Source organism: Sciurus vulgaris, assembly GCF_902686455.1.
Source record: "Sciurus vulgaris genome assembly, chromosome: 17".
Classification (NCBI taxonomy): Eukaryota; Metazoa; Chordata; class Mammalia; order Rodentia; family Sciuridae; genus Sciurus; species Sciurus vulgaris.
In genome coordinates this window covers 72,368,206-72,396,081 of record NC_136478.1, presented here as the reverse complement: position 1 = coordinate 72,396,081, position 27,876 = coordinate 72,368,206, and the positions used below count along the sequence as shown (strand labels likewise).

Here is a 27,876-nt window from a genome sequence, read left to right as displayed (position 1 = left end):
TACTAAATATCATATGCAAAGAAAACTATTTTAAATACATCTTGGTTATTCTTGCCTATTTATACTTTCTCATGTTGTTTCAGGACAACCATCAAACAACCATCAAAGTAAACATATCTACTGGAATTAGGTTTTGGATATATAATTTACAATCATTTAAATAGTATTGAATTTCATCTAAAAGTTTTACTTCTTTGTTTTAGTTGTAGGTAGACACATACCTTTATTTTATTTCTATGTGGTGCTGAGGATGGAACCCAGGGCCTCACACATTCTAGACAAGTGCTCTGCCACTGAGCCACACCCCAACTCTATTTCTTTTATTGACATGTTCTATTTTTCATAATTTCATCTCTTCATAAATTGTTTTATAGTCGGTTTTTTAAATTTTTTGATGTAAGAGTTGTATTACCCCACAAAATTAGACACTTTTGTAAACTTTCCTCTACTCCAGAACAGTAGTCAGCAAATGTTCTATAAAAGAATAGTAAACATGGTAGGCGTCGTGCTGCGTGTCTGTGATCCCAGCCACTTGAGAGGCTATGGCAGCAGAATTACAAATTGAGGTTGGCCTGGGCAACTCAGCAAGACCCTGTCTTAAAATAAAGAAGACTGAGGATGTAGCTCATTGCTAAAGTGCCCAAGGTTCAATCCCCAGTAACCTCCCCACAAAAAAAAAAAAAAAAACCAGTAAATATCATCAGTGTTGCCGCTGTTCGATGTCTGCCTCTGCTGTAAGTGCAGCCAGACAGTAGGTGAACAAATGAGCACAGTCACGGTTCAGTGAGACCCTATTTACACAGACAGACTGCAGACAGGATTTTGTCCATGAGCCAAACATTCTTCAGCAATCTGTACAGCAGGGATCATCAAATTTTTCTTGAAAGGTTCAGGCAGCAGGTATCTTAGGGTCTGCAAAACAGAGGGTCTTTGTTAGGGCTACTTGACTATGCTACTGTAGCAGGAACGCAGCCCCCAACCACACGTGAGTGACTGAGGGTGGCTCTATGCCAACACGACTTTATTTACAGACACTGAAATCTAACATCATGATGCAATGTTGGAAACATTTTCATTTTTTAGAGTACTTATAAATATTTGTTAAAATCTTAGATCATGGGACATAAAAAAATCACCACTGAGACTCTGGGCACAAGTCATGGATTGCTAACCCCTGCTACTAGATTGGTTCATCCAGCGTTAATGATACTTTGAACGTTTACTGGAATTCATTCATAAACTGAATAATTTTAAATAGATGAAGTCCTGCTGACTTTCTCATTCTTTAGTAATGCGTCAATAGTTTTAACTTTGCATATAAATCTTGCATTTTTATTTAACTGATATGTTCCAAATAGCCTATTCATTCATGTTCTCTACACTGTCAAAGACTCTTGTCAAACATAAAGTTGAATTTTCTCACCAAAAAGGACAAATCACCTTACGTTCATGTAGATCAAAGGGAATGTCCTAATACATCTCAGCATCATGGAATCCAATTTTAACGGAACACAGGCAAACATCAACTGTCTGCACAGCTCCACTCCTGACCCAAGATCTGGTTTTTACCCTTATCCCAATGCATCATTTTTACTAAAGGTGACCATCATAACTTTTCTTTTTCTCTTTTTTTTTCCCCTTCTGGTGCTAGGGACCAAATCCAGGGCCCCAGGCGTGCTAGGGAAGGACTCTACCACTGAGTTACAGTCCCAGCCCCTACTGTAACTTTTCAATGTCCAACAATATTTTTTTAAGAGCTAAGTAGCTAGGCAGGGTGACAGAGGCTGGTAATCCCAGAAGTTCAGAAGACTGAGACAAGAGGACTACAAGTCCAAGGTCACCCTCAGCAACTTAGAGATCCTATCTCAAAATCAAGAAGGGTTGTAAATACAGCTCAGTAGTAAAGCACCCTGGGTTCAATCCCCATTGCCACAAAAAAAAAAAAAAAAAGAAATAAAATAAAGAAACACAGCAAGTTTACTGAATGCTTAGCATGGACCAGCACTGTGCTAAGTACATCTTATGCATTGATCATTGAGAGGATTTCAATACGTTTTATACAGATGAATTAATTATATTTTTACTTTTAAAAATCAATCTATGAAGAACAAACTTGTAAGGGACAAATCAAAGCAAAGGGCAGACAGATGAGTTTTTAAATGACATCCTGAGGCTACGGTGATGGAAGTGAGGATGGATTCCAGAGAAATTTGGGAAACAGATCCACAGGATTCGACGTGGAAGACTCTCCAGAATGAATCCGCTGATGGTGGGGAAAGTGTGCAGTCTGCCTGAAGACCTTTCTGCTCTTCTTGTAGTTGTAGGACCTCTCTCCAGTGTGAACTCTCTTGTGCTGGTTCAAGTGTCCGATCTGGATGAAGGTCTTCCTGCATTCCTTACATTCATATGGTTTCTTCCCGGAGTGAATCCGCTGGTGCACACTAAGGGACTGCCGATGGCTGAACGCCTTGCCGCAAGCACTGCACTCATAAGGCTTCTCTCCAGTGTGACTTCTGCGGTGACAAATGAGGGAGGACTTCGTCTTGAAGGCCTTCCCGCACTCGATGCACTCGTAAGGCCTCTGGCCAGTGTGAAGCCTCTGGTGCTGGGTACAGGAGGAGTTGTCCCCGAAGGCCTTCCCACACTCCACACACTTGTAGGGCTTCTCTCCAGTGTGCACCCTCTGGTGCTGGATCAGGTGGGTGGTCTGGCTGAAGGCCTTACCGCACTCCTTGCATTCGTACGGCTTCTCGCCCGTGTGAGTCTTCTGGTGCTGGGCCAGGTGGGCCTTCTGGGTGAAAGCCTTACTGCAGACCTCGCATTCGTAGGGCTTCTCTCCCGTGTGAATCCTCTGATGCGTGGCGAGCTGTGAGCTGATGCTGAAGGACTTCCCACATTCGCCACATTCGAAGGGCTTCTCTCCAGTATGGATCCTCAAGTGACTGGCAAGGTGTATATTCTGCCTAAAGGCTTTCCCACATTCTTTGCACTTAAAAGGCTTTTCCCCGGAATGTACTCTTTGATGCTGTGTAAGCGACGCGTGATGGCTGAAGGCTTTCCTGCAGACATCACATTCATAAGGTTTTTCTCCAGTATGAATCCTCTGATGTACAGTAAGGGAAGAGCCGTACCTGAAGGATTTGTGACACACATCGCATTTGTAAGGTTTCTCTCCAGTGTGAATTCTCCTGTGCTGGTTCAGCCCTATGTGGTCACTGAAGGCCTTCCCACAATCAGTGCAGTCGAAGGGCTTCTCCCCGGTGTGGTAGTACCTCCAGTGGCGAATGAGGGACGTGTTCTGTATGAAGGCTTTCCCACACTCAACGCACTCATAGGGCTTCTTGCCCGTGTGACATCTCTGGTGTCGCGCAAAGGATGAGCCATCACTGAAGGCCTTTCCACATTCACTGCATTTATAGGGCTTCTCTCCAGTATGAATTCTCTGATGAACAGTAAGGGATGAGCTCTGAGTAAAAGTTTTCTTACATTCGTTACATTTGAAAAGTTTTTTTCCTGCATAGATTCCTGTTTGTTTTATTATTACCACTGAGGTTTTCTGAAAACCTTTACCTGAATCACAACTACGAACTCTCTCTTCTGAACTATTCAAGTGGAACCACCTTCTAGGTTTGTTATACATATGCTCTCTCTCCTTTGAGAGGGCTTTGTTATGAGTAATTGTCTCTTGAAGTGCCAGCTTCTTTTCAAACACACACTCAGAAGCCCAATTCTCTCTGAAAGTGGAACACTCAAGTTCAGCACTTGAAGTTCTGTCTGTTACCCCATCAGCATGTGAGTCCTGTTTTGGAAATAATTCCTGGGTCTCGTGTACAGATCGCTGGCCTGAAATATATCAAGAAAACAATTATCCCTTTATCATGTGCAAGAAAAGAGAACTCAGGTAAAAGGAAAATTGGTGAGCTAATTCACTAATTGGTGAATGCAATGCAAATTTTGCAGCTCTAAAAGCTATTACATTAAAACATGCAGTCTACAAAGTATGTAAGAACACTCCAAACAATTCATTTAGGAGCCCAGAAGGTAAGTACAAAAAAAGCCAAGTACATATGGAGCCAATAACAGAAAAGGCGGGAATTGAGAAGCTGTGATACTACCTTCAAATCCCTCCTATTTGGTCTACCCTGCTTTGGATGCTAGGGTAGTGGGCATTAAATGTCTCACTATCACATCACTGGTCTCTAAAGGAGCATGCAAAAGCACATAAAAGACCCTTATGCTATGGCAATCATTAGGATTATTTGAAAATCCAATTCTTTCTCTACAACCAGAAAGTGGTGTCTTTCTTAACCTTATTTTATTCAACATATTTGAACACAGATACATTTGTAATGGATTGCTCAAACTCAGTAATCATTCTCAGACTTTTGTGCTTGCCTCTACAAGCCAGAAAAAAAAAAAAAAAAAAAAAAAAGAAGAACCCTCACTTCTCTGTCATTTCTTAATGGTGCCTTGCAATGCCACTCTTTTTTATAAGAAACTTTTTTCCAGATTTACTGAGGTATAGATGACAAATAATTGTACACATCTAAGGTGTACAATGTTTTGATATAACTACATTGTGAAATGACCGCCATGATACAGTTAATAAACACACCTGTCACCTCACATACTTAACCATTTGTGTGTGTGGTGAGAATACTTCAGGCTATTTTCTTAGCAAACCTCAAGTGTACGTTATCATTCATCACAGTCACTACTGTACGTTACATCAGGTCTCCTGGACAATTCACTCTGCACTACTTTGTAGGCATTGCCCAACATCTCCCATTTCCGCAGCCCTAGTCCCTGGCAGTCGTTCTCAGCTCCTCTTCTGTGCACGAACCCTTCTCCCATCTTGTACACGGCCTTTCCGCGTGGTTCAGCACTTCTTTTCTGCAGAAATGTTAGTTTCATGAAACCCGTTTATTTATGCTTTGTTGCCTGCACTTTCAGTGTCACCTGCAGAAAGTCACAGCCAAGGCCAAAATCAAGGCAACTTTTGCCTGTTTTTGACTAGTTCATAGATCTTATGTTCAATCCATTTTGGGTTGATTTTTACATATGGTAAAAGGACCTGATTTTTCTTTTCTTTCCTCAGTACTGCACGTTGAACCAAGGGACATTCTACCAAGAGGTACCATCTCCAGCCCTTTCTGTTTTATTAATTCGCTTTGGGATACTGGTAATTGAACACAGGGGTGCTCTGCCAGTAAGCTACATCCCCAGCCCTCTTTATTTTTATTTGGAGAGAGGGTCTTGCTAGGTTGACCAAGCTGGCCTCAAAATTGCAATCCTGTTTCCTGAGTCACTGGGATTACAGGTATGTGCCCTGAACCTGCCTCTTTTATCTATTTCTCTTTTTGCATGTGACATTCAGTTTTCCAAAAACTATATATTGAAAACATTATACTTATGCTACTGCATTCTTCGCTTCTCTGTCAAAGACTGGTTGACCTTATACACATGAGTTTATCTCTGGGATCTCTGCTCCTGTGGTCTACGTGCCTTGTATGTTTTAACTCCAAAATCATGCTATTTTGACTATAATAGCTTTGTGACATGATTTACTTCAGGACATGTGACGCTTCCAGCTGCTTTAGCTACACGAGGCCTTTTGGGGTTCCACATGAATTTTCAGGTTCTTTTTCCTAGTTCCAGTGAAAATGCCTTTGGAGTTTTGAATAGGGTCACACTTCAGTCTGCTGATCACCTTGAACAATGTAGCTGGACAAGATTCATTCTTCCAGCCCTGAGCTTAGGGCGTCTTTCTAGTTCTCTAGCCACTGTTCAAGGCCCTTCATGGGTGGTTTACGATTTTCAATGTACATGTCCTTCACCTCCTGGGCTGGACTTGTTCCTAAGTGTTTCGTTTCATTGTTCTGCCACTGCTGTAAGTGATATTCTCTTGGGTTTTTTTCAGAGTTCACTGTCAGTATATAGAAATAAAAGCATTTTTGTATACTGACTGTATATCCTGCTTCTTTTGCTGTCTCAGTTCTGGCAAGCTGGTATTGTGTGTGGCTTTCTTTAGTTCTCTACGTACAGGAGCACGTCATCTGCGACGGAGACAGCGTCACTTCTTTCCAACTCATAGCCTTGCATTTCTTCTCCCTGGCTAATGGCCTGGCTGGGACTTCCAGTGCTATTGGGTAAGCGTGGGCAACCTAGTCTTGTTCCTGACCTTAAGGAAAACGTGTCCCACTTTTACCACTGACCTACATGTTAGCTGTGGGTTTGTCGTAACAGTCTTCACTGTATTGAGGTAGACCTCATTTGTTGAGAGGTCTACAACATTCTTATGAAAGAATACTGAACTTTGTCAAATGCTTTCCCTGCATCTATTGAGATAATACTGATTTCTTTTTTGAAGACTGTTTTTATAGTAACACTAAATACTAACATTATATTTAATTATACTCATATACACTATTGAATAAGCACAAGTCTGATCTCAGACTACATGCTCATGGGGAAGAGTGTGCCTGACATCTTCTAAATCACCTAGCACATCTGAGAATTTTGTGAAAGTATAGTTATTTCTCAAAAATATTATAGATTCAACTGGTCTTGAGGGAAGTAAGGCAGAGCATCAAAAAGACGTTCTTACAAAATGGAAAAGAAAAAGACTTTTTCCTAATATCAAATGACAGAGTTCTCTGCCTCAGATCAGGACAAAACTCAGGCTGCCCTCACAACTCCTCTGAACACTGTCCTGGATGCTACAGTCAGATGGGCTAGAAACAGAAGGCGCCCGAATCAGAAAGGAGGAAGTGGAACCACCTCTGTGCTCAGGGGACGCAGTCCCACGTGGACAAGATCATAAGGAATCCATGAGAAAGTGTTACAGCTAAAGCTAACAAATTTGGGAAAACTGCAGAAAAGTGAATTCAGAAAAAAAAATAAGTACACAAAATCAGTTCTATTTCCATATGCTATGAATGAACAATTTGAAAACAAAATTATGAAAGCGATTTCATTTTTTAAAATCCCATTTAAAAAATAGAATACTGAGAAGTAAATTTAGCTAAGGAAGTGTAAAATTATATGTTGAAAACTGCAAAAAGTTGCTGAGTGAAACTGAAGAAAACTTCAATAGCTGTCACAGTTATCATAAGAAGATTAACAATGGTAAGATGATAGCAGTCCCTAAAGTAATCTAAAGATCCAATGCAATCCCTAGCAAAATGCCAATGATCTTTGTGCACATGTGGAAAAGTTAACCCTAAAATTCATGTGGAGTTGCAAGAGCCCTTAACAGTCAAAAAAAAAAAAAAAATCTTGGAAAAGATTTTTTCCAAAGAGGTAAAGGAGTGCCCTTCCTGACCTCAAGACCTGCTCCAGAGCTGGCATCCAGAACAGTAAGGCACTGGCATAAAGGCAGACACAGAGATCGATGGAGCAGAACTGAGCTCAGAAGTACACCTGTACATCTAGGTCAACTGGTTTCTCAATAAAATTGTGATCATTATTTTAGCTATTTTTACTTTTTTACTTTATTAATTTTATTTTATCACAGAAAGAATACTTGAAATTGACCTTCTTAGAAAAATTTTAAGTTTACAATATTACTGTTGGTAACTGTAAGAGAAATGTTGTGTAGAGCAGATTTCTAGCACTCTTCCATCTTGCTTGATTGCCCATTCATTAGTGACTCCTCATGTCCTCCTGCCCCAGCCACAGCCTATCACCATTCCACTCCTAGATTTTGTGAATTTGACTATTTGATGGCGTGGGTAGAATCCTGCAGATTTACCTTTCTGAGACTGGCTTATGTCACTTAGCAAGCACACACAAAGTCCTCACAGTCCATCCGTGTTGTCACACATGGCAGAATTTCCTATCTGTGGAAGCTGAGTGGTATTTCTTTGTGGGCTTATACACATTTCCTTTATTCCTCTGTTGATGGACATCTGTGTATTTTCCACACACTGGCTATTACGAATAGTGTTGCAGTGTGGATTTATAAGAGTACTATTATCTCTTTGAGATCCTGATTTCAGTCCTTTAGGATGAACACCCAGAAGTCAGCTTGCTGAATCACACGGTACTCCTGTTTTTAATATCATGAGGAACTTCCACAGTTTTGTGCAGTGGTCACACCATCTTGCATTCCCACCACAGTGCTTCTTTTGCCTGGCCAGCCTAACAAGTGTGTGCTGATGTGGCACTGTGGTTTGACCAGCATTTCCCTGTCAGGGACTCTGTGCATTCTTCACATACTTGCTATCCACTTGCATGTCCTCTCTGAAGTCAATTGACCTCTAAGGGTTCTGAGACAAATCACTGGGGAAAGAGGAGCTGGGCTATGGCTCTGTGGTACAGCACTTGCCATGTACACATGAGGTCAGAATTCAATGAAAGAAAGAGAGAGAAGGGGGGGGAGGGGGGAGAAAGAGAAAGGAAGGAAGGAAGGAAGAAAGGAAGGAAGGAAAGAGAGAGAAGAGGAGGAGGAGGAACTAAGACAGGAAGATCTTTACCTCACACCAAATACAAAACCTAACTCAACATGGATCAAAACCTACTCTAGTAGACAGATGCAGTGGCACATGCCTGTAATCCCAGCAGCTCAGGAGGCTGAGATAGGAGGATGATGGGTTCAAAGCCAACCTCCGCAAGAATAAGGCACTAAGCAACTCAGTAAGACCCTGTCTCTAAATAAAATACAAAGTAGAGCTGGGGATGTGGCTCAGCAGTCAAGTGCCCCTGAGTTCAATTCCCAGTATCAAAACAAAAAACAAAACAAAACAAAACAAAAAAAAAAAAAAAAAAAAAACACAAACCATAAAAACCAAAAACTTACTCTAATAGTTTAAACCATACAAATCTTAAAAGAAAACACAGCTGATCTCCAGGACCCATGATTGGCAATGGTTTCTTATATAACATCAAAATAAGCAACAAAAGAATAAGTAAATTGGACTTTAATAATACTAGAATCTTCTGTACATCAAAGAATACTACCAAGGGCTGGGGATAGGGTTCAGTGGTAAGAGTGTCTGCCTGGCATGAATGAGGCCCTGGGTTTAATCCCCAGCACCACCACACACACACACACACACACACACACACACACACACACACACACACACACAAGAAAACTATCAGGATGCTGGTGAAGTGGCACCTACCTGTAATTCCTACAATATGGGAGGCTGAGACAGGAGAACTGCAAGTTCAAGTCTAGCCTCAGCAACTTAAGTGAGACCCTGTCTCAAAATAAAAATTTAAAAGTGAGGGACGTGGCTGAGATGTAGCTCAGTGGTAGAGCACCTCTGGGCTCAATCTCTCCTAACCAAAAAAGAAAACAAAAACAAGCAAAAAAGAAAAACCACCATCAAGAGTCAAAGAGAGGGGCTAGTGTTGTAGCTCAGTGGTTCAGTGGTAGAGCGGCTGCCTACCATGTGTGAGGCACTGGGTTCAATTCTCAGCACCACATATAAATAAATGAATAAAATAAAGGTCCATCAATATCTATTTTTTTTTTAAATAAGAGTATAAGAGAGCCAGGTGTAATGGTGCATGCCTATAATCCCAGCAGTTCAGAGGCTGAGGCAGGAGGATCACAAGTTCAAAGTCACCCTAAGCAACTTAGGGAGACCCTGCTAAAACATAAAAAGGGCTAGCGATGTGGCTCAGTGGTAAGCACCTCTGGGTTCAATCTTGGATACCAAAAGAAGAGGTGGGGGGAAGGAGGGAGAGGGAGAAAAAGTACAAAAGAATAGTCCACAAAATAGGAAAAAATATTTCCAACTCACAGATATCACAAAGATCTAGCTGGGCATGGTGGCACATGCCTATAATGCCAGTGATTCAGGAGGCTGACGCAGGAGAATTCCAAGTTCAAGGTCAGCCCTAGCAATGCAGTAAAACCTTAAATCACCTAGAAAGATCCTGTCTCAAAATAAAAATAAAAATGGCTCAGGCTATCAGGCCAGTGGCACGCACCTGTACTCCCGGCAGCTTGAGAGGCTGAAGCAGAGAGACTGCAAGTTCAAAGCCAACCTCAGCAAGGCCCTAAGCAACTCAGCGAGACCCTGTCTCTAAATAAAATAAAAAAATGGCTGGGGATGTGGCTCATCCATTCATTATCCCTGAGTTCAATCCTTAGTATCAAAAAAATAATAAAACAAAAGGGCTGGGGCTATAGGTCAATAGTAGAGCATACTGGATTAAATATCCAGCACCTAAAACAAAACAAAACAAAAAAGAATTGAAAGCAGGTGTTTAAATAAAAACATAGTGTCCAAAATAGCAGCCCAAATGTCATAGCAGTCAAAAGGTAGAAACATCCCAAGTGTCCACCAATAAGCTAAGAGTCAGACAACAGATTCAACCATAAAAAGAAATGCTGAATTGGTACATGCTATAATAGGGATGACCCTTGTAAACATTCCACACAAAAGTAATCAGACACAATAGGCCATGTATCATATGATTCATTTATATGAAATACCGAAAACAGAAAAATCCATAAAGACAGAAGCAGACCAGTAGTTGCCAAGGACTGGGCAGAAGAGGAAAAGGATAGTGACCACTTAATGGACCTAAGGTTTTCTTTTAGAGCAATTTTTAAAAATCTCTGGAATTAGATAGTGGTTTTGGTTGTAAAATATTGTGAATGTACTTAATGCCACCAAATAGTTATATTTTTATGTGTACTTTTCCATGATAAAAATATGTCAATAAAATAAAGAACACCAGCCCATACAACATAAGACAGGACAAAGAGAATGGCGAGAAAGGGCGGAAAGAGAAGGAAGCAAAGGACAGGAAGGAGGTTAGGTGTCCAAGTAGGAGCAAGAGTGTGGAGAGAAGACAAGCTTTGCAAGTCAGAGTCAGCACTCCTGTCAACGAAGATGACACCCAGTTCAAACAAGTGTGCAGTGAGCAATGCGAGCAGACACCGCCACACGGCGGCAGGGACCGGGCACATCCACACTAGGTAAGGAGGACATGCAACCCAACAGAAACAGCACCGAAGCGAGCTCTAAGAAATTCAAAGCATCAGGAGCAGGAAATGCAAACTGAAAACAGCCTGGCAACAAACAAAAACCACAGAATGCCTGCACTGGGGATGATCTCAAGAAATGGGCACAGATGGTATAGCAAAACCTACGAGACTCGAACACACGGACTTTGAGCACCTGAGTCCACCTGGAGGCATGTGCCTCAAAGAGGTTTTCTGACATATAAGCAAGGAAATGTGCAGACAGACCTGCTGATTATAGGTAAAAACTGGAGAAGATCCAGATGTTCAAATGTCTTCAGTAGCAAATGAAAGTATAGTGCATATCCATTTACTGTAATACTAAACAACCATTATTTTTTAATACTTTTAGTTGTCAGTGGACCTTTATTTTATTCATTTTGTACATGTGGTGCTAAGAATTGAACCTACTGCCTCATACATACCAGGCAAGCCCTCTTCCAGTGAGCCACAGCCCCAGCCCTTATTTTTTGCTTTTTTTGATGAGGTACTTTTTTTTTTTTTTTTTTTTTTTTTTTTTGCCTTTTCTTTTGTGGAACTGAGGATCGAACGCAGGGCTTTGCAAATTCGAGGCAAGTGCTTTGCTGATGAGTTACATCCCAGCCCAAAGGGTTGTTTGTTTTTTACCTTATTTTTTTTCTAAACAACCATTAAAAAATGAAGCACAGCTATGTGTATGAAGTTTATAAGGACACAAATAGAGAAACCATAATAGAAAATATATAAAACTTCAGGGTTGTGGCTTAGTGGTAGAGTGCTTGCCTACTATGTGTGAGGGACCAGGTTTGATCCTCAGCACCACATAAAAATAAATAAAATATGGGGCTGGGGAGATAGCTCAGTCGGTAGAGTGCTTGCCTTGTAAGCACAAGGCCCTGGGTTCGACCCCCAGCAGCCAAAAAAAAAAAAAAGATAAATAAATAAAATAAAGGCACTGTGTGCATCTACAACTAAAAAAAATTTTTTAATTCAAACATTTATGTCATAACTGAAAAAGATGTATTAAAATTAAAACTTATTACCATTTGTCAAAAATAATTTGAAACAATACATCAATGAATTAGTGTGCTTATATGTAAACATCACTGGAACTGTTAAGAAAACACTGAAGATACTAATAGAGAAGTGTAAACAAGGACATACAATGAAAGAAAACAAAGAGGAAAACAAAATTTAGGGACTATATCAGAATCTTTCATGATAAAATGGTAATTTTAGGCTATATAATTTTTCACCAAATAATAAGCAAGAGTTGGCATATAAATATCCAAGATTTTGAGGATGCATTTATTTTTTGTACTGAGGATTTAACCCATGGGAGATCTACCACTGAGCTACAACCCCAGCCCTTTTTATTTTTTATCTTGAGACAGTCTAACTAAGTTGCTGAGGCTGGCCTTGAACTTGCCATCTTCCTGCCCCAGCCCCTTGAGTTGTTGGAATTACAGGTGTGTGCCACATCTGGCTTCAGGATGCAATTAAACCCACACTCCCAGTCCCTGCCAAACTCACTAGAACAAAACCCTGAGAGTCTTGCAGACACTCATATCCAGGGATACGACAGTCACCAAAGGTGCAGTTTTTGCTGACATCAAGAAAACTTTAATAAAAAGAAACATGAGAAACCTGAACTAAGCAACGGGTGTCAACATGGAGCATAAACATTGGTGCACAGCTGAACCTACACATAACCACCACCATGTGAAAAGTAACGCTTACCACCATGGAAGAGACTAAGCTGTGTGCTACTGTGTTGTGATGGGTCATGGTTTTCCATTCTTTCTCTAAACCGGCAATAGAATTACATGTTCTACAAACCATTATCTTCAAAGGAATTTCTTATGCTTCTCTCGTGTCGAGAGGACCAGCTACCCCTGCCTTCTGGTGCTGACTGCTGCCTACCCTGTCCTGCTGAAACACGGGCACCGCTGAGATTAGCGTCTCCTATCCTCTAAATCCCCAGGCAGAACTCTGCCAACTCTGCTTCCTGCAAGTTCTCCACCTGCTGTCTCGTCATCTGCACTGGGGTGATTCTTGGATTTTACCTATACAGTTACACATGCATCAGATTTGAGTGTGAATTCTCCCTTCCTCCAACTACCTGCCAACACCAGGTGCAGGGCTCCTTACACAGCATGCAGGTGCTTCTTATAGGAATAGGTGTGCAGTGGAACAAGTGGGCTGTTCAACCACAGAGGAGTACACCTGAAAGATGCTCAAGAGCATGTGGAGGTCACGAAAAGTCCCTTCAAACTGAGAGGCTGACACATGTGCCCGAGGTCAAGTGGAAGAGGAGCTCTGTGAGAATGAGCCGTAAGGAGGAGGGAAGGAGGCAAGCACCATGCTGGACCCAGAGCCTGACTTCCTCCCAGGTCTGAGCGGCCTGGCGGAATTCCTGCAACCTGTATAAGAATCCAGTCTCTGACGAAAGCTGAGCTCTCACCTGCAGGAACTTCCCCACACTCACCTGAGAACAGGCCTGCAGCCAGCTCTCTGCCTCCCATCCAGGGCTCCTTCTCTCTTTCCAGGAAGGAGACCATGTCTGGCTTAGAGACACCGCGTCCTGTGTGAGGGGAAGAGACGGGTCTGGTTACACCACGGGCACTCTACACTTGAGGATCCCATTCCTGGTTAGGATGGGAAAGTGTCACTGCGATCAGGAGGAGGGTCTATCAAAGATGACCCCTTGAGCACAATGACATGCCAACTTCCAACTCCACAAAGGCCAGACTCTCATCGGGCAATCAGGACAGAAACCTCAGGCGGCACCTCAGAAGACCCTCCCCCACCTCCACCTGCAAACCTGAGGCATGCAGTGGGGCTCCGGCAGACAGATTCTGATCTGGAGAGGGAGGTCCTTACCTACGGACCCCAGGTCACTATGCTTTTCCCATATCACGTCCTGACAGAGAGTCCTCTGAGCTGGGTCTCGCTGCTGGGAGAAGTCCATAGTCATGAGGGTGACAGTCACCAAGCCCTGGAAAGGTGTGAACACGTCCTGACCAGATCACACCCGCGAGCCTGCGTAGCCCCAGTGGGCTGGCCACAGCCACATGCCACGACACCCTCTGTACCAGGAAGCATGACTTAGGTGCTGAGTAGTCTCAGTCATGCAATGACAGGGCCTCATTAAGTCACAGACACTTGATGGAAGCAGGGGAGCAGGTTGAGAGCCTGCTCCAAGTGTGCTGGCACCCTCTCCAAGTCACACGTCCCCACCCAGCAGGATCCCAGGTGGCTCGACCGAGTCAGCGCTACCCCCTGCTTTTCTGAAGTGGATCAAGATTGTGTACCTCTCTTCTGGGGACAATCAGATGGAAGTGTCTCCCAGGCACTGGTCATAAAAGCCCTCCTTAGTGAAGATATTTTCTCTTGCCTGAGTATCTCCCAACTTACTGGTTGTGTCTCAAATAGAGCATCAGAATCCCAGTTCTCCCCTAAAAGAGAGTACTCCAGGCAACAGTGTGCGGGCCCCTCTGCTGCTGCCGCCTGGGGTGGTTTTTCCTCACATAAGTCCTCTGGAAGTGACTCCTGGGTCTTCTGCACAGCCTCCACGCCTGAAAGACAGAAAGCAAATCTCTTCCGTTACGTGACAGCAAGAAGGAGACATCCAAAGCACAACCAGCTGAATTAAAACTCTCAAAAAGTATGTCATTTTGGAAGTTTTTACAAATGACTATGAATGTGCCTAAATCTGTGTGGTATAGTCCTAAAAGGTACAGTATGAACTTTCCCACCTAAAGGTTGAAGAAGTGGTGCAAATTGTGTTTTCACAGTCTGTGCTTTTCCAAGACTGGAAAAGGAAACTGAAAATGAAGAGACACGGGATCTCAAGGCAGGGGTGTGGCTCCATGGCAGGGCACTAGCCCAGCATGCACGAGGCCTGGTTTCCACCCCAGCAGCAGCGCGAGAGAGATAGATGAGGGTTCATTCTAGATCCTGCTGACACAAACAGGAAGCAGATGCTATCCAATCCTCATTTCAGCTTTATTAAGTAAAACTGCTTCTGCTCTTTCTCTAATTTAACAAAAGCTTCACCTCTACTTCCTCATGCCTCCTTTTTTTATGAATGCTAATTCATAAGAGTCCAGATTCTGGCCTTGAAAATGCAGGAGTAACTGGTCTCAACAAGGGACGAAACATCTGCAGGAGGAAAACCAGCTGTGTCCTGCAGTCCGTCCAAGGATGTGACTTGATCACACTGAACTGAAAACTCACAGACTGTCACTCTCACTCTCCTGTGGATGATGGCCCACTACGACTTCCTGATCTATAACTGCAAGCGACCTGTACTTTTCCATCAATAAAAACTTCTCCTTTGAAGTAAGACTTGAACGAAAAGATCTCAGAAGTTTCTCAATTCTTTGAAAAATTGTTAACCATTTCCTATTATAATAAAGCCTCCAAAAGAAATATTCAATTCCACTCCTTGTCTACTTGTCCACTTAATCAACTGTTGCTCCAGAAATGATGCTGCGGTGGCACCTCCTATCCCCAACAGTCTAAACGTCACTGCAATGACTGTGGGGACGTTCATGGAGCCAGTCAGGCATTTTCTGAGAGCCAACTACGTAGCAGCACGCTGCCTGCCTGCACTGAGAAGTCCACCTGAAGCCCAAATCTGCCCTGATGACCCTCCCTCCTAACTCCAGTGCTGTCCAGGCTCAACTCACTCCTTGCTGCCCTGGCTTAACACTGGGGGACTCTCCTCCTCTCAAGTCCCTGTCTTCCCTTGTCATGCGCAGAACACCAGCTGCTATTTCATTTAGGTGATGCACAGATACATCTCCCCGAGAGCTGCCACTCATCTTGCCACCCAACACCTGAGGGCTTTACCCAAAGTGATGACTCAATTAACCAAACCCTTAACCAAAATAAAGTACAACATACAGACTATATAGAATCAGCAGAAGATTTTTTCAAAGAACATAAATGCTCCCACAAGTCTGAACGACAAAGTAGAGGAGGCATCAGGAAGAGGAGGCTGTCTCTGGAGGAAGGCAGCAACGCTGGAGAAGGGCTGTGAAGACTTCCCAGCCACACTCGAGGCCTGGCTCTCCTGTCCCAGGGCTCAGAGCCCCTGGCGGGACAGTGGGTGCAGCAGCTAAGCGCAGCCCCAGCCCTCCCTCTCTCCACACTCACCTGGGTGCCGGCCTCCTGTCGCCCTTTTCTTCACCACCCAAGGGTCTTTTCCTTGTTCCAAAGAGGAGATCAGGTTGGGCTTCGAAGCACAAAGTCCTAGGTACGTTAGAAAAACAGGACGTTCATGCTATGGGCCTGTCCAGACGTGGGATGCATCCCCTTGGCTCTGAGATAGAGGACCGAAGGGCTCCTGGGTCACAAAAGTGGACAGGACAAGAGGTGAAGAAGGAAAGGCCACCCTTACCCAGAGACTCCAGGTTCCGGTAGTTCTCCAACATCACCCTCCTGTACAGACGCCTCTGAGTGGAGTTCAGCCATTCCCACTCCTCGGGGGAGAAAGCTACAGCCACGTCCCCAAATGTCACCAGGCCCTGAAATGCCAAGACCACATTCTTACTAAACCAGCACTTGTGCCCACACAGGACTGGTGGGTTGTCACCAGATGAACTGTGACTCCAGACTCCCAAGCTGAGGTCCTCGCCCAGCACGTGGGAATGCAGCTGTATTGGAGACAAGACTGTTCAAGTCACACGAGGCCATACAGATGGAGGCCCTATTCCAGCCACGCCCTCGGACACCAGGAAGAGATAACAGGGTGGCCATGGTGGAAAGGACCGGTGGCACAAGGACACAGGTGAAGGCACCATCTATAAGCCAAGGGCACCAAACCCGCCAGGACCTCCAGATTGAGCTTCCAGAGCTGCAAGGAAGGGAACTTGTGTTATTGAAGCCTCCTCCATGTCACCAGGGTGTGGGGGCAGCCCAGCAAACTGGAGCAGAGGGCTGAGGACTGCCTTTTGTTTGTTTGTTTTAATAAAAGATAAATACTTGGTGATTTGAAGATCTCTTCCTGGTGCTGGGACAGGACCCAGGACCTGGAGCACACTAAGCACACGCTCTCTCTGAGTCACATCCTGGCCTGGACAGCTGGCTTCCTGTCACAGCCTCCAGACAAGACAGTGACATGGAGACAGCCCCTGCCTTGGAGTCTGCAGCTCTGTGGGTGTGACAGCAATTCCAAACAGTACATAATAAGGCTAACTTGTTCCACATACAATAGGTACGAGAGCATTTCTCAAAATGGGGACATGCAAGAGGACTGGGGAAAGATACAGTTGATTGTCAGAGAAAAAAAAAAAAAGAATAGGGAAAGAAACCTGGAGACCAACCTCAGGAGATCAGCATGGCTATGCCACAAACTGAGTTCTAAAGACTTTTATTTTACTTTTCGTGTTTACTAGATGTTCATTAAAACAAAATCTAACATTTTTTTCTAAAATAAAAATGAGTGTATAAGAATGCAAATCTCTGGGGCTAGGGCTGTAGCTCAGTGGTAGAGCATTTGCCTCGAACGTGTGAGTCGCTGGATTTGCCTCTTGGCACCACATAAAAATAAATAAATAAAAATAAAATAAAGGTATTGTGTCCATTCACAACTAAAAAAAAAAAAAAACCTTAAAAGATAAAGAATGAAAACTCCCATATATTTTTAAACCTTTATGTGGTGCTGAAGATCAGTAATAGTGCTTCAGAGATGCGAGGCAAGCACTCTAACACTGAGCCACAACCCCAGCCCCCCATAATTTTTTTTTTTTTTTTTTTTTTTTTTTTTGTGGTGCTAGAGATTGAACCCAGGGCCTTATGCTTGCAAGGCAAGCACTCTACAACTGAGCTATATCCCCAGCACCCCCCATAATGTTTTTAATAAATAAAATACCTTTAAGAACCAAGAAGCCTGCCAGTAACCCAAAACTTGGGAGGCTGAGGCAGGAGGATGACAAGTTTGAGGCCAGCCTGGATAACTTAGTGAGCACATTTAAGGTACTGGATTCAAACTTCAGCACCACATAAAAAATAAATAAAATATTGTGTCCATCTACAACTAAATTTTTTTAAATAAATGAATAATAAGTAAAAAACAATCAATAAAAATAATAAAACAGGCTGGGGACGTGGCTCAGTGATAGAACAGCCCTAGATTCAATCTCAGTTCAAACAAATAGAACAAGAACAAAGGTATGCCCTTGGGGCACAAGAGCACTGGGAGGCATCAGGAGCACACTTGCCCAGGGGCCAGCAGTCATGGCCTGTGCTAACCACCCTAGGCAATGCTGGCAGATGTTTATGGCACACACGCCACTTGATTTCAGCATACCACTCTATGCACTACCAAATTCTAAGGTGTGTGCCATCAAACTCTGACCCCTGGAATCTGTGGCTAGCAGAAGGTGGATGTGAATGATGAGCGTCCACGTGACCTTCAAAGAACAGACTGCAACTGACAAGCCACATAGCCAGGCTGCCGCAAGGCTGATCCACACGCAGCCTCACCAGCGCAGAGGCCCCGCTAGCTGCCTCTGAGCCAGCACCAATAGCCCACAGGTGTGTAGGGCATGCAAGGCACGTGGGAGTAACACATGAGCCAAACTCTCACATGGCATACTGCATGCCACCTGCATTCGCCAGGGCAACTCCCACCCAGTTCCCACTGTGTTCTAGACAGATAAGGCCCCATGCTCCAAGCCGTCTGACCTGCTTTCCAGCCTGGCACGCCCAACACTGTAACCCCAGTTCCCCACTTAGCTTTGCCCTCCCCTCAGATAACCAATCCCACCCCATCATATCTGGGAAACCCAGATAGGAAACACCCTGGACCCCCAGAACGGGCTCACCCACAGGCCCTGCTGGCTGAGCATGCATGCGGGTACTGGCTACCCTGCTTCCTGCTGGCCCTGCCGGGCATGCTGCCCTCTTCCCTCTGAGACCTGTAAGCAACCCCCCATCTGAGTGAGGTCCCTCACTGTGTCACACGTGCCCTGCTTTCCACCTAAACACACACTTGACAAATCCAACACTGAACACCTGAACCAAAGTCCTTGGAGGCTTGGCATCTGCAGAATTAGACACGACCACGACTCCAAGCCTGCCACCAAGCTCTGAGGGCACCTTAACTGAACAGTGCAGAGGTGAGTCACGACGGCTCTGTGGAGAAATCTCCCAAGCTCCTATGCAGTACAAACCCTCTGGCAACACCTAAAAAGAGCCAAGAACTGCTTACCACCCTTGAGCTAAGGGACACTGACATGCCTGAGCCATCTAAGCTAAGCAAATGATGCTCAGTCCTCAGCATCAACCGTGCCAGCTGCAGGACCTTGGTATGAAAAAAGCTACTGATTTTTGGGAGGAAACTTATCTTGATGGGAAGAACCACCGCTAATTTCCTGGTTGACCATGTCTAGCTATCATGACCTGCACTGTCTACCAGATGATGTCAAATGCCTTCATTCTCAAAGGAAAACCTGGCAGCTGAAACGTATTAACACCTCAAACACCCCAACACACATGCAGTACTTGGAACTGTGTTTTAGCTCAGACACAATTAGGTGCTCAGACAGTGCTGCTACTGGGCAGGCTCCGGCTCCGACCCCCTCCCAATCCTAAGACAGGCTTCCACAGACACAGCCTTATGATTCCAAATGCACACTCCTTGGCTGCTCCATCTTATGCTGACTTTTTTCAGATTTTCAAATATTTCAAATGTTTTTCAGGCACACTTTTCTAAATAGAGCAAGTTATTTTTATGATCTCTTTTTTAAAGTCTCTATTATTATTTTTATAAATTTGTCAATACCAAGAGAAAATGATGCCCACTTTTTCACCATTTTTAACTACCTGTCACTGTCAAGAAAACTGGAGTCTAGTGACTCCTAAAGAGAAGAAAATAAGTTCAAGTACTTCCTTAAACTGGGAACGATCTTTTTGGTTTTGATTTGTTTCTTAATAATAAATGTCCCCTGCTGGGCAAGGTGGTACACTCCTGTAATCCCAGTGATTCAGGAGACTGAGGCAGGAGAATCCTGAGGTCAGCCTCACCAACTTAGTAAGGCCCTGTTTCAAAATAAAAAGGGTTGGAAGGAAGGAAGGAAGGAAGGGAGGGGGGCGGGAGGGAGGGAGGGAAGGAAGGAAGGAAAAGTGCCCTTCTCCACCTCTTTAATCCTTAATTCTGTGTTCTAGAGGGACCCAACATTAATCATATGCATATCCTTCTAAGACATTTTCTCAGTCAAGGACTTTTATTAGCAGATGCCTGTGGCTATAAATAGCAGCTGAGGACCCTTGTCACGTTCCAGACACAATTCGGCACCCTCATACGTTAGCTAATTTTATCCCTCAACCACCTGATAGCTGCTGCTATTACAAACCCATTTCACACATGAGGAAACGCAGAGCTGAAACTCACCCTGGATCAGTGTCAGTCAGTTGCAGAGCTGGGCTGCAACTCAGCAGTCTGACTCCATCACCCATGCTGGACATCAGGGTCAGCAAAGTTTCTCCGCAAAGACCCAGAGAAAAAATAATTAGGCTCTGTGAGACACTCCACCCCTGTGGCATATGGCAGCCACGGACAGTATGAAGTGGACAAGCATGCTGTGCTTCAGTGACACTTAACTTACGGACGCTGAAGCTGAACTGCATATGACTTTCACATGTCATCAAATTCTGTTCTCCTTTGCATTTTTTTCAATAATTGAAAAATGTAAAAACTATTTGCAGCTCGTGGGCCATGGGCCATACAAAAAGAAGTGACGGGCCACATTTGGCCCAGAAGCCATAGTTTGCCACGTTCTGTGCTATGTTATATACATTTTTTAAAAGCATGCCACCTAAGAGGCTTATCTGTGAATTTCTAAAACTGCCATGATGTCATGAGGCTGCTGCCAGCTGACTAGCAAGTTCTTCCCATGTGCCAGGCACTACATGAATCAACTGAATCAGTCTCTACAAGAACACTGGAGCGGGTCCTTTCATTCTCCTCATTTTACAGTTGAAGAAAATGTTACCCAGTGATTAAATGCTAGTGCTAACACTTGAACCCAGGAAGCCTGGCTCCATGATCCATGCCTCTAACTGTCATGCTACCCTGCCTCCATTAAAATGCTTAACTCTTGCTGGGCACTGTGGCGCACAACTAAGGAGGCTGAGGCAGGAGGACTGCAGGTTCAAAGCCAGCCTCAGCAATTTAGTAAGGCCCTAAGCAATCTAATGAGATCCTATCTCAAAATAAAAAATAAAAAGGGCTGAGGATGTTGTGGCTCAGTGATTAAATGCCCCTGGGTTCAATCCCTGGTACAAACAGAAAAACACCTCAACTTTGATAGGGACAGAAATAGTTTAACACCAACCTACTCATCCTATCCTGACTGTGAAACAAGAACCACTAGAAAAAACACATCTTCTGACAAGATAAAATAGACTTTCTGCTAGATAGATTAAACTGCTTGATTCAGGATGTACACTCTCTGAAAGGTCCAAGTCCTACTCTATTCCTGTTGCTGCAATTTACACACGCAGACATCCATCCAAATGGGCGCCACCTTTTCACAGCACACCACTGAGAAAGCATCACACAGCACAGAATCTGAACCTAGTACAGCCTTAAATTCAGTTACTTAACTCTTCTTTAGTATGCATATGAAATAAACATTTGAAAACACACATTTAACCAAAAAAAAAGCAACTCTCCATACAGAAAAAATGCTTTCTGTTAAAATTTTACAGAGGAAAGTGAATTAAAAGTATGTTCTAGAGAAAAAAAGTATTAAAAAGGGTTGTTGTTGTTTTGCTCAATTCAGTTGTTTTAAAAACACGAAGAAACAAATATTTGGTGATGATTATTTTCCTGGGTGGTTACTTTTTTGGAGCATCAATTCTAATTTTTGAGGTTCAACTGCTGTTGTATCCAAATATAAGTTGAAAAGTATTATGTTTTCATCTAAGTTTGGGAAGCCTTAGTCCACAGGGAAAGAAAAACATCTGGGAATGTTCTCAATAAAATAAGAGATGACACAATTATCAGGTTTAACAATGATTATTCTAACTGGGTGAGGTGGCACACACCTATAATCCCAGCAACTTGCAGGCTGAGATAGAAGGACTCCAAGTTCAAGGCCAGTCTGACACTATACTAAAGAGCAAAACATTGGTCATAAGAGAACTGAATATATTTACACATTTATCCAACTAATATTTTCTGTATCAGGCACTGGGGCAAAACTGTCCTGATTCTCTGCCTATGAAGTATGGGAATAGGGGAGGAGAAAATAATATATTAAGTAAAATAGTGTGTTGAAAAGTGCTAAAATTTTTCAAATAAATATATAAAGCAAGGAAGAGGGATCTGAAGAATTGTGGTGGGAGGCTCTGAGATTTTAGATGGTATGCTCAGAAGAATGAGAAGGCAATTTTTCAGGAAGAGTGATGATGAGGTGAAGCAGCAGATGTCGGATATAACAAGAAGCCAGGAGAGGGCCTGTGGGTCACACTAGGGATTTTGGCCCTTCTTCAGGGAAACCACTGGAGGACTTCAAGCAGAGAATGACAAGAGCTATGTCTGGGCAGGGCTACTGGCTGCTGCACTGGGGAGAGGCTGTGGGAAGACGGGCAGAAGCAGGAGGCTGTCACAGGCCTGGTGTCTGGCACCTTGCTTGCTCCTTGACTTTCTGACAACTGGCTGAGAGCCCCCTGAGAGTAAGGAATGGGGCTTAGCCAGGGGGCGTGGTGGCACGGTTCCAAGTTCAAAGCCAGGTCCTGCTCAGTGGTAAGTCGCCCCAGTTCACTCTCAGGTACCAAAACATGAAATAAAGAAAAGAAAAAAGAAATGGGGCTCAGGGGACTGCACCCAACCCACCCGGCACAGCACAAGGGCCGCGCGCGTCCCGACTACACTTCCCCCGCGAGACTCCCTCTGGAAACGGCGCGGGGCCGGGGCGAAGCGCGGCGGGAGGCCTGGCATCGGCCACCAGCCCCCGACAGACCTCGCCAACAGCAAACTCCACGGAAAGGCCGCGGCGGGGGCGGAGGAGGGCCGCCAACTCACCTGAGCCATGGCTCCGGGTCGGGCTGCCGGCGCCGCCGCCCGCCGGCGGGTCCGCTCGCGGAGAGGCGCAGCGTCCCGGGACACCCGCGCTGGCAGGGGAGAAAGGGGAAGAGGCGCTGCGGCGCGCTCCGAGCCGCGCGCTGGAGGCGGCAGGCCCGCTACCCGACCGCACGGGAACCGGCCGCGGCGGCCGGCGAGCGCCAGCCTAGGGCCGCCCGCGCCGCCGCCTGGCCTCGGCCCGGCCGAGCGTCCGAACCCGAGTGCCGCCGGGCTCCGGCCTGGGAGCGCGGCCGGCGACCTCCGCCCCAAACCCTCGTCCCAGAGGTCGCGCTGTCGCCGTGCGCCCGACGCCGCCGCGCTCACCTTCCCGCGCGGGCGCCCAGGCCACCGCTCCTCGCCCGGCCTCGGGGGCGAGGCCGCCCCGTGAACGCGGCCTTCCCCGCACGGCACGGGCCGGGCCCGCCGCCGGGCCTCGGCCCGCCCAGGGCTTCGTGCAGGGCCCACCTCGCCTGGGGAGGGCGCTGGCGCCCGCCGCCCCCCGCATGTCACCCGAGGCGCGCGCACCCGGTCTCGGACGCGAACGCCCTCGGGCGCTCCCGCGACACGCCCCCGGCCACACCCGCGCTCCCGCCCCAGCACCCGCGGGCCGCGCCCCCGCCCCGCCCCTGCCCTGCGACCGGCGCTCGCGTGCACTCGGCCGGAAGTGGGCGTGGCCGCGCGCAGCGCCCGCTGGGAAGCGTGGTCCTAGTCGCTGCCGGGTTCCGGTCCGCACGGCCTACTTCGCGCATCGTCCCCCCCGGGGCCGGCCTTCGCGCAGCGCGCCCGCAGCCAGAGAAAGCCCATGCCGGGCCGGAAGACGGCAGGAAGCGCAGCTCGTCCCGAAGCCTCCTGGGAGTCGACGCCGGGCTGGGAGCGCGGAGCGCGGAGCGCGGCGGGGGCGGGGCTTCCGCGGGTGGGCGGGGCTCTTAGGGAGGGGCGGGGACAAGCCGGCTCTGGCCTAGACCCGCTGGCCTTGACCACAGAGATGCGGACGCGGGAACGTGGGGCTGGTTTCTCTGGCCGCCCTTCGGTTTCTCCTGGTCTAACGGGTGTCGCCGGATGGTGCCCGGTATCCCAGACTCCGCCACCCTGCACGCCTTTCCGAGCTCCGTAGGGTCGGGCGTGGCCTGGGTCCACCCCCCAACTCCGCCAGCCGCACGTGCAGCTGCGGACCTGCAGTTCCTGTCCCGGCGGGGCCGCGCTCGCCTGGCGCTAACGGCTCTTCTGCTCCCACTTCACGAGGGCGCAGCGTGCCTCTCTAGCCCTGGTGACCGTGGACAGTCTTCCACAAGGACCAAACGCAAAGGATTACCGCGAAGATGCCGGGCCCTCACGGCGAGGCGCAGCCGCGCAGTGACAGGCTGGGCCCATCTTTTGTTGGGGCAGTTCCCTCACCTGGAGGCGAGGCCTCCCTCCCGCTTTTCCTCTCCCAGTTAAAGCTTTGCCTGCACATTCGTGCTTTAAGTTCGTTTTGATTGAAACCAGTCTCAAATTCCTCTGCCTGTGTCCTCAGAGATGTACGCAAAGTGACTTCCGTGTCTGAACCTGGTTGGGGGTGCGGTGTCCATCCATGTGCTGTAGGAAGGACAAGGGCAGCGCCCCCACCACGCACGCAGCCTCTGTTCTGCCCCACTTCCACGCTAGCACAGCACTGATGTTTCTTTGCGCTGGGGACTGAACCAGAGAAGCTTCACCCTGAGCTTCGTACAATCGGCGGCACCAGGTGTGTGTGTGATGGGGGGCAGGCATTTGATTTGGGATGTGATTTTTAGTCCAGTGAATTTAATTATCTTGTCAACCTAGTGAAAATATTGATTTTCTACAACATCCTAACTTGAGATCTTTTTTCTGAGGGGGATTTTGCTTTATGTCCACAGGACTTTAACCACATCATGAGACGTCAATCCTTCCTTGGCCCAATGCCAACATGGCACAATCCCACCGCTAGCCAGTACTAGTCAGGCAGGAGAAGCCTTATTCTGAATGGCTTAGCCAAAGACAGTCTCCTGTCACTGAGTGTGCAGTTGGCTTCCAGTGAATCCTGGGGGCAAGAGATCCCCCCAGTACAAGGTGAGGTTTGTTAGGAAAGACAAAGAGGTGAATGGACAGGCAGGCAGCCATTAACATACCAAGGGGTGCTAGGGTGGGAAGTCTGTTACATAATTCACAACCATTAATAAGTAAAGGGGGAAAGTCAGACTGGGAATTAAAAAGTGCCACAGGGCAGGCTGGGGAGATAGCTCAGTCGGTAGAGTGCTTGCCTTGCAAGCACAAGGCCCTGGGTTCGATCCCCAGCACTGCAAAAAAAAAAAAAAAAAAAAAAAAAAAAAAGTGCCACAGGCAGTTCTGCAGACAGACAGCTGCGACACAGACTTTGCCTTCTGTAAAAAGCATTTACACAGCACCTACTATAAATCAAGAACGTTCATGAGCTTTCCTGGAAGGCAATACGATGATGATAAACTGGACTTCATCGAAAGAATGTATTTAAACTGGGATATACAGCATGTTAACATTTCACCGGGCTTGCCCAGCACAGTAGGGTAGACCTCTAATCCCAGCAACTCAAGAGGCTAAGGCAGGAGGATCACAGGTTCAAGGCCAGCCCCAGCAACTTAGCAAGGTCCTAGCAATTTAGCAAGACCTTGCTCAAATTAAAAAGACTGGAGGTGTGGCTCCTGGGTTCAATTCCCAGTGCCAAAAATATATATAAATTAAATCAGTTGGCTTAGAAGCAGAATGGGAATGAAAGAAGATTCCAGGAATTTAAAGAGAGATCAGTTGAAATTATCCAATCTGAACCACAAGAAAAAGAATGGGAAAAGGAAGTGCTTCAGGGAATGAACACTTAGGAATCAAAATCAAAAATACCAGGTCCAAGTGAAAGCAGAAACAACCACCCGAAGTACCTAGATGTAAACCACAAAATATGTACGAAACTTGTATGCTAAAAATAAAATGCTGATAAAAGAGATCAAATCAAAATAGATGGAGGTACTTTGTAGATAGATTGAACATATCAACAAATACCAATTTAAAAAAAAAAAAAAAACTTGAGCCTTTTCACCAAGACAGTGCCGAAAGCTAAGAAGGAAGCTCCTGCCCCTCCCAAAGCTGAAGCAAAAGCAAAAGCTTTGAAGGCCAAGAAGGCAGTGCTGAAGGGTGTCCACAGCCATAAAAAGAAGAAGATCCGCACATCACCTACCTTTCGGCGACCCAAGATGTTGCAGCTCCGGAGGCAGCCCAGATATCCTCGGAAGAGCGCCCCCAGGAGAAACAAGCTTGACCACTATGCCATCATTAAGTTCCCCTGACCACTGAGTCAGCCATGAAGAAGAGTGAAGACAAGAACACACTTGTGTTCATTGTGGATGTCAAGGCAACAAACACCAGATCAAACAAGCTATAAAGAAGTTCTATGACATTGATGTGGCCAAGGTTAACACCCTGATTAGGCCTGATGGAGAGAAGAAGGCGTACGTTCGACTGGCTCCTGATTATGATGCTTTGGATGTTGCCAACAAAATTGGGATCATCTAAACAGAGTCCAGCTGTCTAATTCTAAATATACCCCTTTTTTTTTTCAACCTAAAAAAAAAAACTTCAGGTTTAATGAAATTCCTTCCAGTAGGCAGGAAATAAGCAAGGACAACACGAATCTGGAACAGTTCCATCAACCAAGTTTGACCTTCACAACAGCAGGCCACCCATTGCACATAACCCTCTGGGTTGCTGCACTGGGAGTCTATGCTGTCTCCTTTCTTCAGTATGTACTTAACTTGGCCGCAATTCTTTTGGGAATCCGGTTAGAAAGGTCAGTGGTGTTAAGGAAGGTATCCTTAGGGGTACCCAGATGCTGGTCCCACACCAGGTCTGAGAGCAGGGTGAAAGGTAATCTGGTGCATCAGAGGCACCTGGTCTGAGGTCTCATACCTGACATGCTTTTAAACAAAGTGAAAGTGGCTACTGACTTTGTTGCTAGACAGCTACTAGTAATCACAGCAAGTTATCGCGTCCTGCAGGCAATCAACAAGCCAGTAAAGGTTTACCATAGCTCCCCAAGGGGAAGACTGTGCAGGATACATGACTGGAGAGGCTCCATGGCGTCTTTTCTGAAAGGCAAGGAGCACCGCACTCTGCCTTTGTGGCGAGTACGGCTTTGCTGTCCTTCAATCCCTGCCTTATTTCCAACACTTTCTGGAATTGTTTTCACTGGCATAAGTTTCAGGCCTACCCAGGGCTAAGTTGAGGTCCCACTGACTCCTTGGACCTGCCCTGTGACAGGTTGATACAAGAAATTAGGGAAGGAGCCAGGCACCATGGCACATGCCTACAGTCCCAGCAACTTGGGAGGCTGAGACAGAACTGCAAGTGTGAGGCCAGCTTGGGGACCTAAGCAAGACTCTGTCTCCAAATAAAACACAAGAGGGGTAGGCAGGAGAGTGACCCTGAGTTCAATGTCCAGTAGCACAAAGGTTGGGAGGGTGGGCAGGCAAGGGAAGATCATAGCTCAGTCAGTGGCTCAGTGGTACAGCATCCCTGGGGCCAGTCTCTATTTAGCACCAAAATATAATAACAAGGAAGAGATAAAAGACTCCTAAAGGTTTGGCAACGTTTACATCAGTATGCAGGACGTGGTCTACAAATAGGTGTTACTAGCACTCCACCTCGTAGGTTGGAACACCATTTTGAATTGGGCTGGACTTTTACAAGTGTGCACACCAGGAGTGCACATGTGATCTGATTGGTGCAGATGACTCCTCTGTGGAGACCCGCCTATCCTCAGTGACAGCCCAGCGCTCCACATTCCTGCATTCAGCAGGCTGGAGAG

At 45.9% G+C, this 27,876-nt stretch overlaps 1 protein-coding gene and 1 pseudogene across 2 annotated transcripts; one reads left to right on the top strand and one right to left on the bottom strand.

The window, feature by feature from the left end:
- Positions 1–184: 184 nt before the first annotated feature.
- ZFP28 (ZFP28 zinc finger protein) lies at positions 185–23,794 on the bottom strand (the record flags this gene model as incomplete). The annotated part of the gene is made up of 8 exons (XM_079118742.1): positions 185–3,843; positions 13,455–13,550; positions 13,850–13,964; positions 14,384–14,544; positions 16,130–16,225; positions 16,374–16,500; positions 23,007–23,735; positions 23,786–23,794. 8 exons carry the CDS (start codon positions 23,792–23,794, stop codon positions 2,174–2,176), a joined length of 3,003 nt encoding a protein of 1,000 aa, XP_078974868.1. The 3' UTR covers positions 185–2,173.
- Positions 23,795–26,092: 2,298 nt separating this feature from the next.
- LOC306648580 (large ribosomal subunit protein uL23-like) lies at positions 26,093–26,646 on the top strand (annotated as a pseudogene). The gene has a single exon. The product of its transcript is annotated as a large ribosomal subunit protein uL23-like (transcript).
- The last annotated feature ends 1,230 nt before the right edge of the window (positions 26,647–27,876 follow it).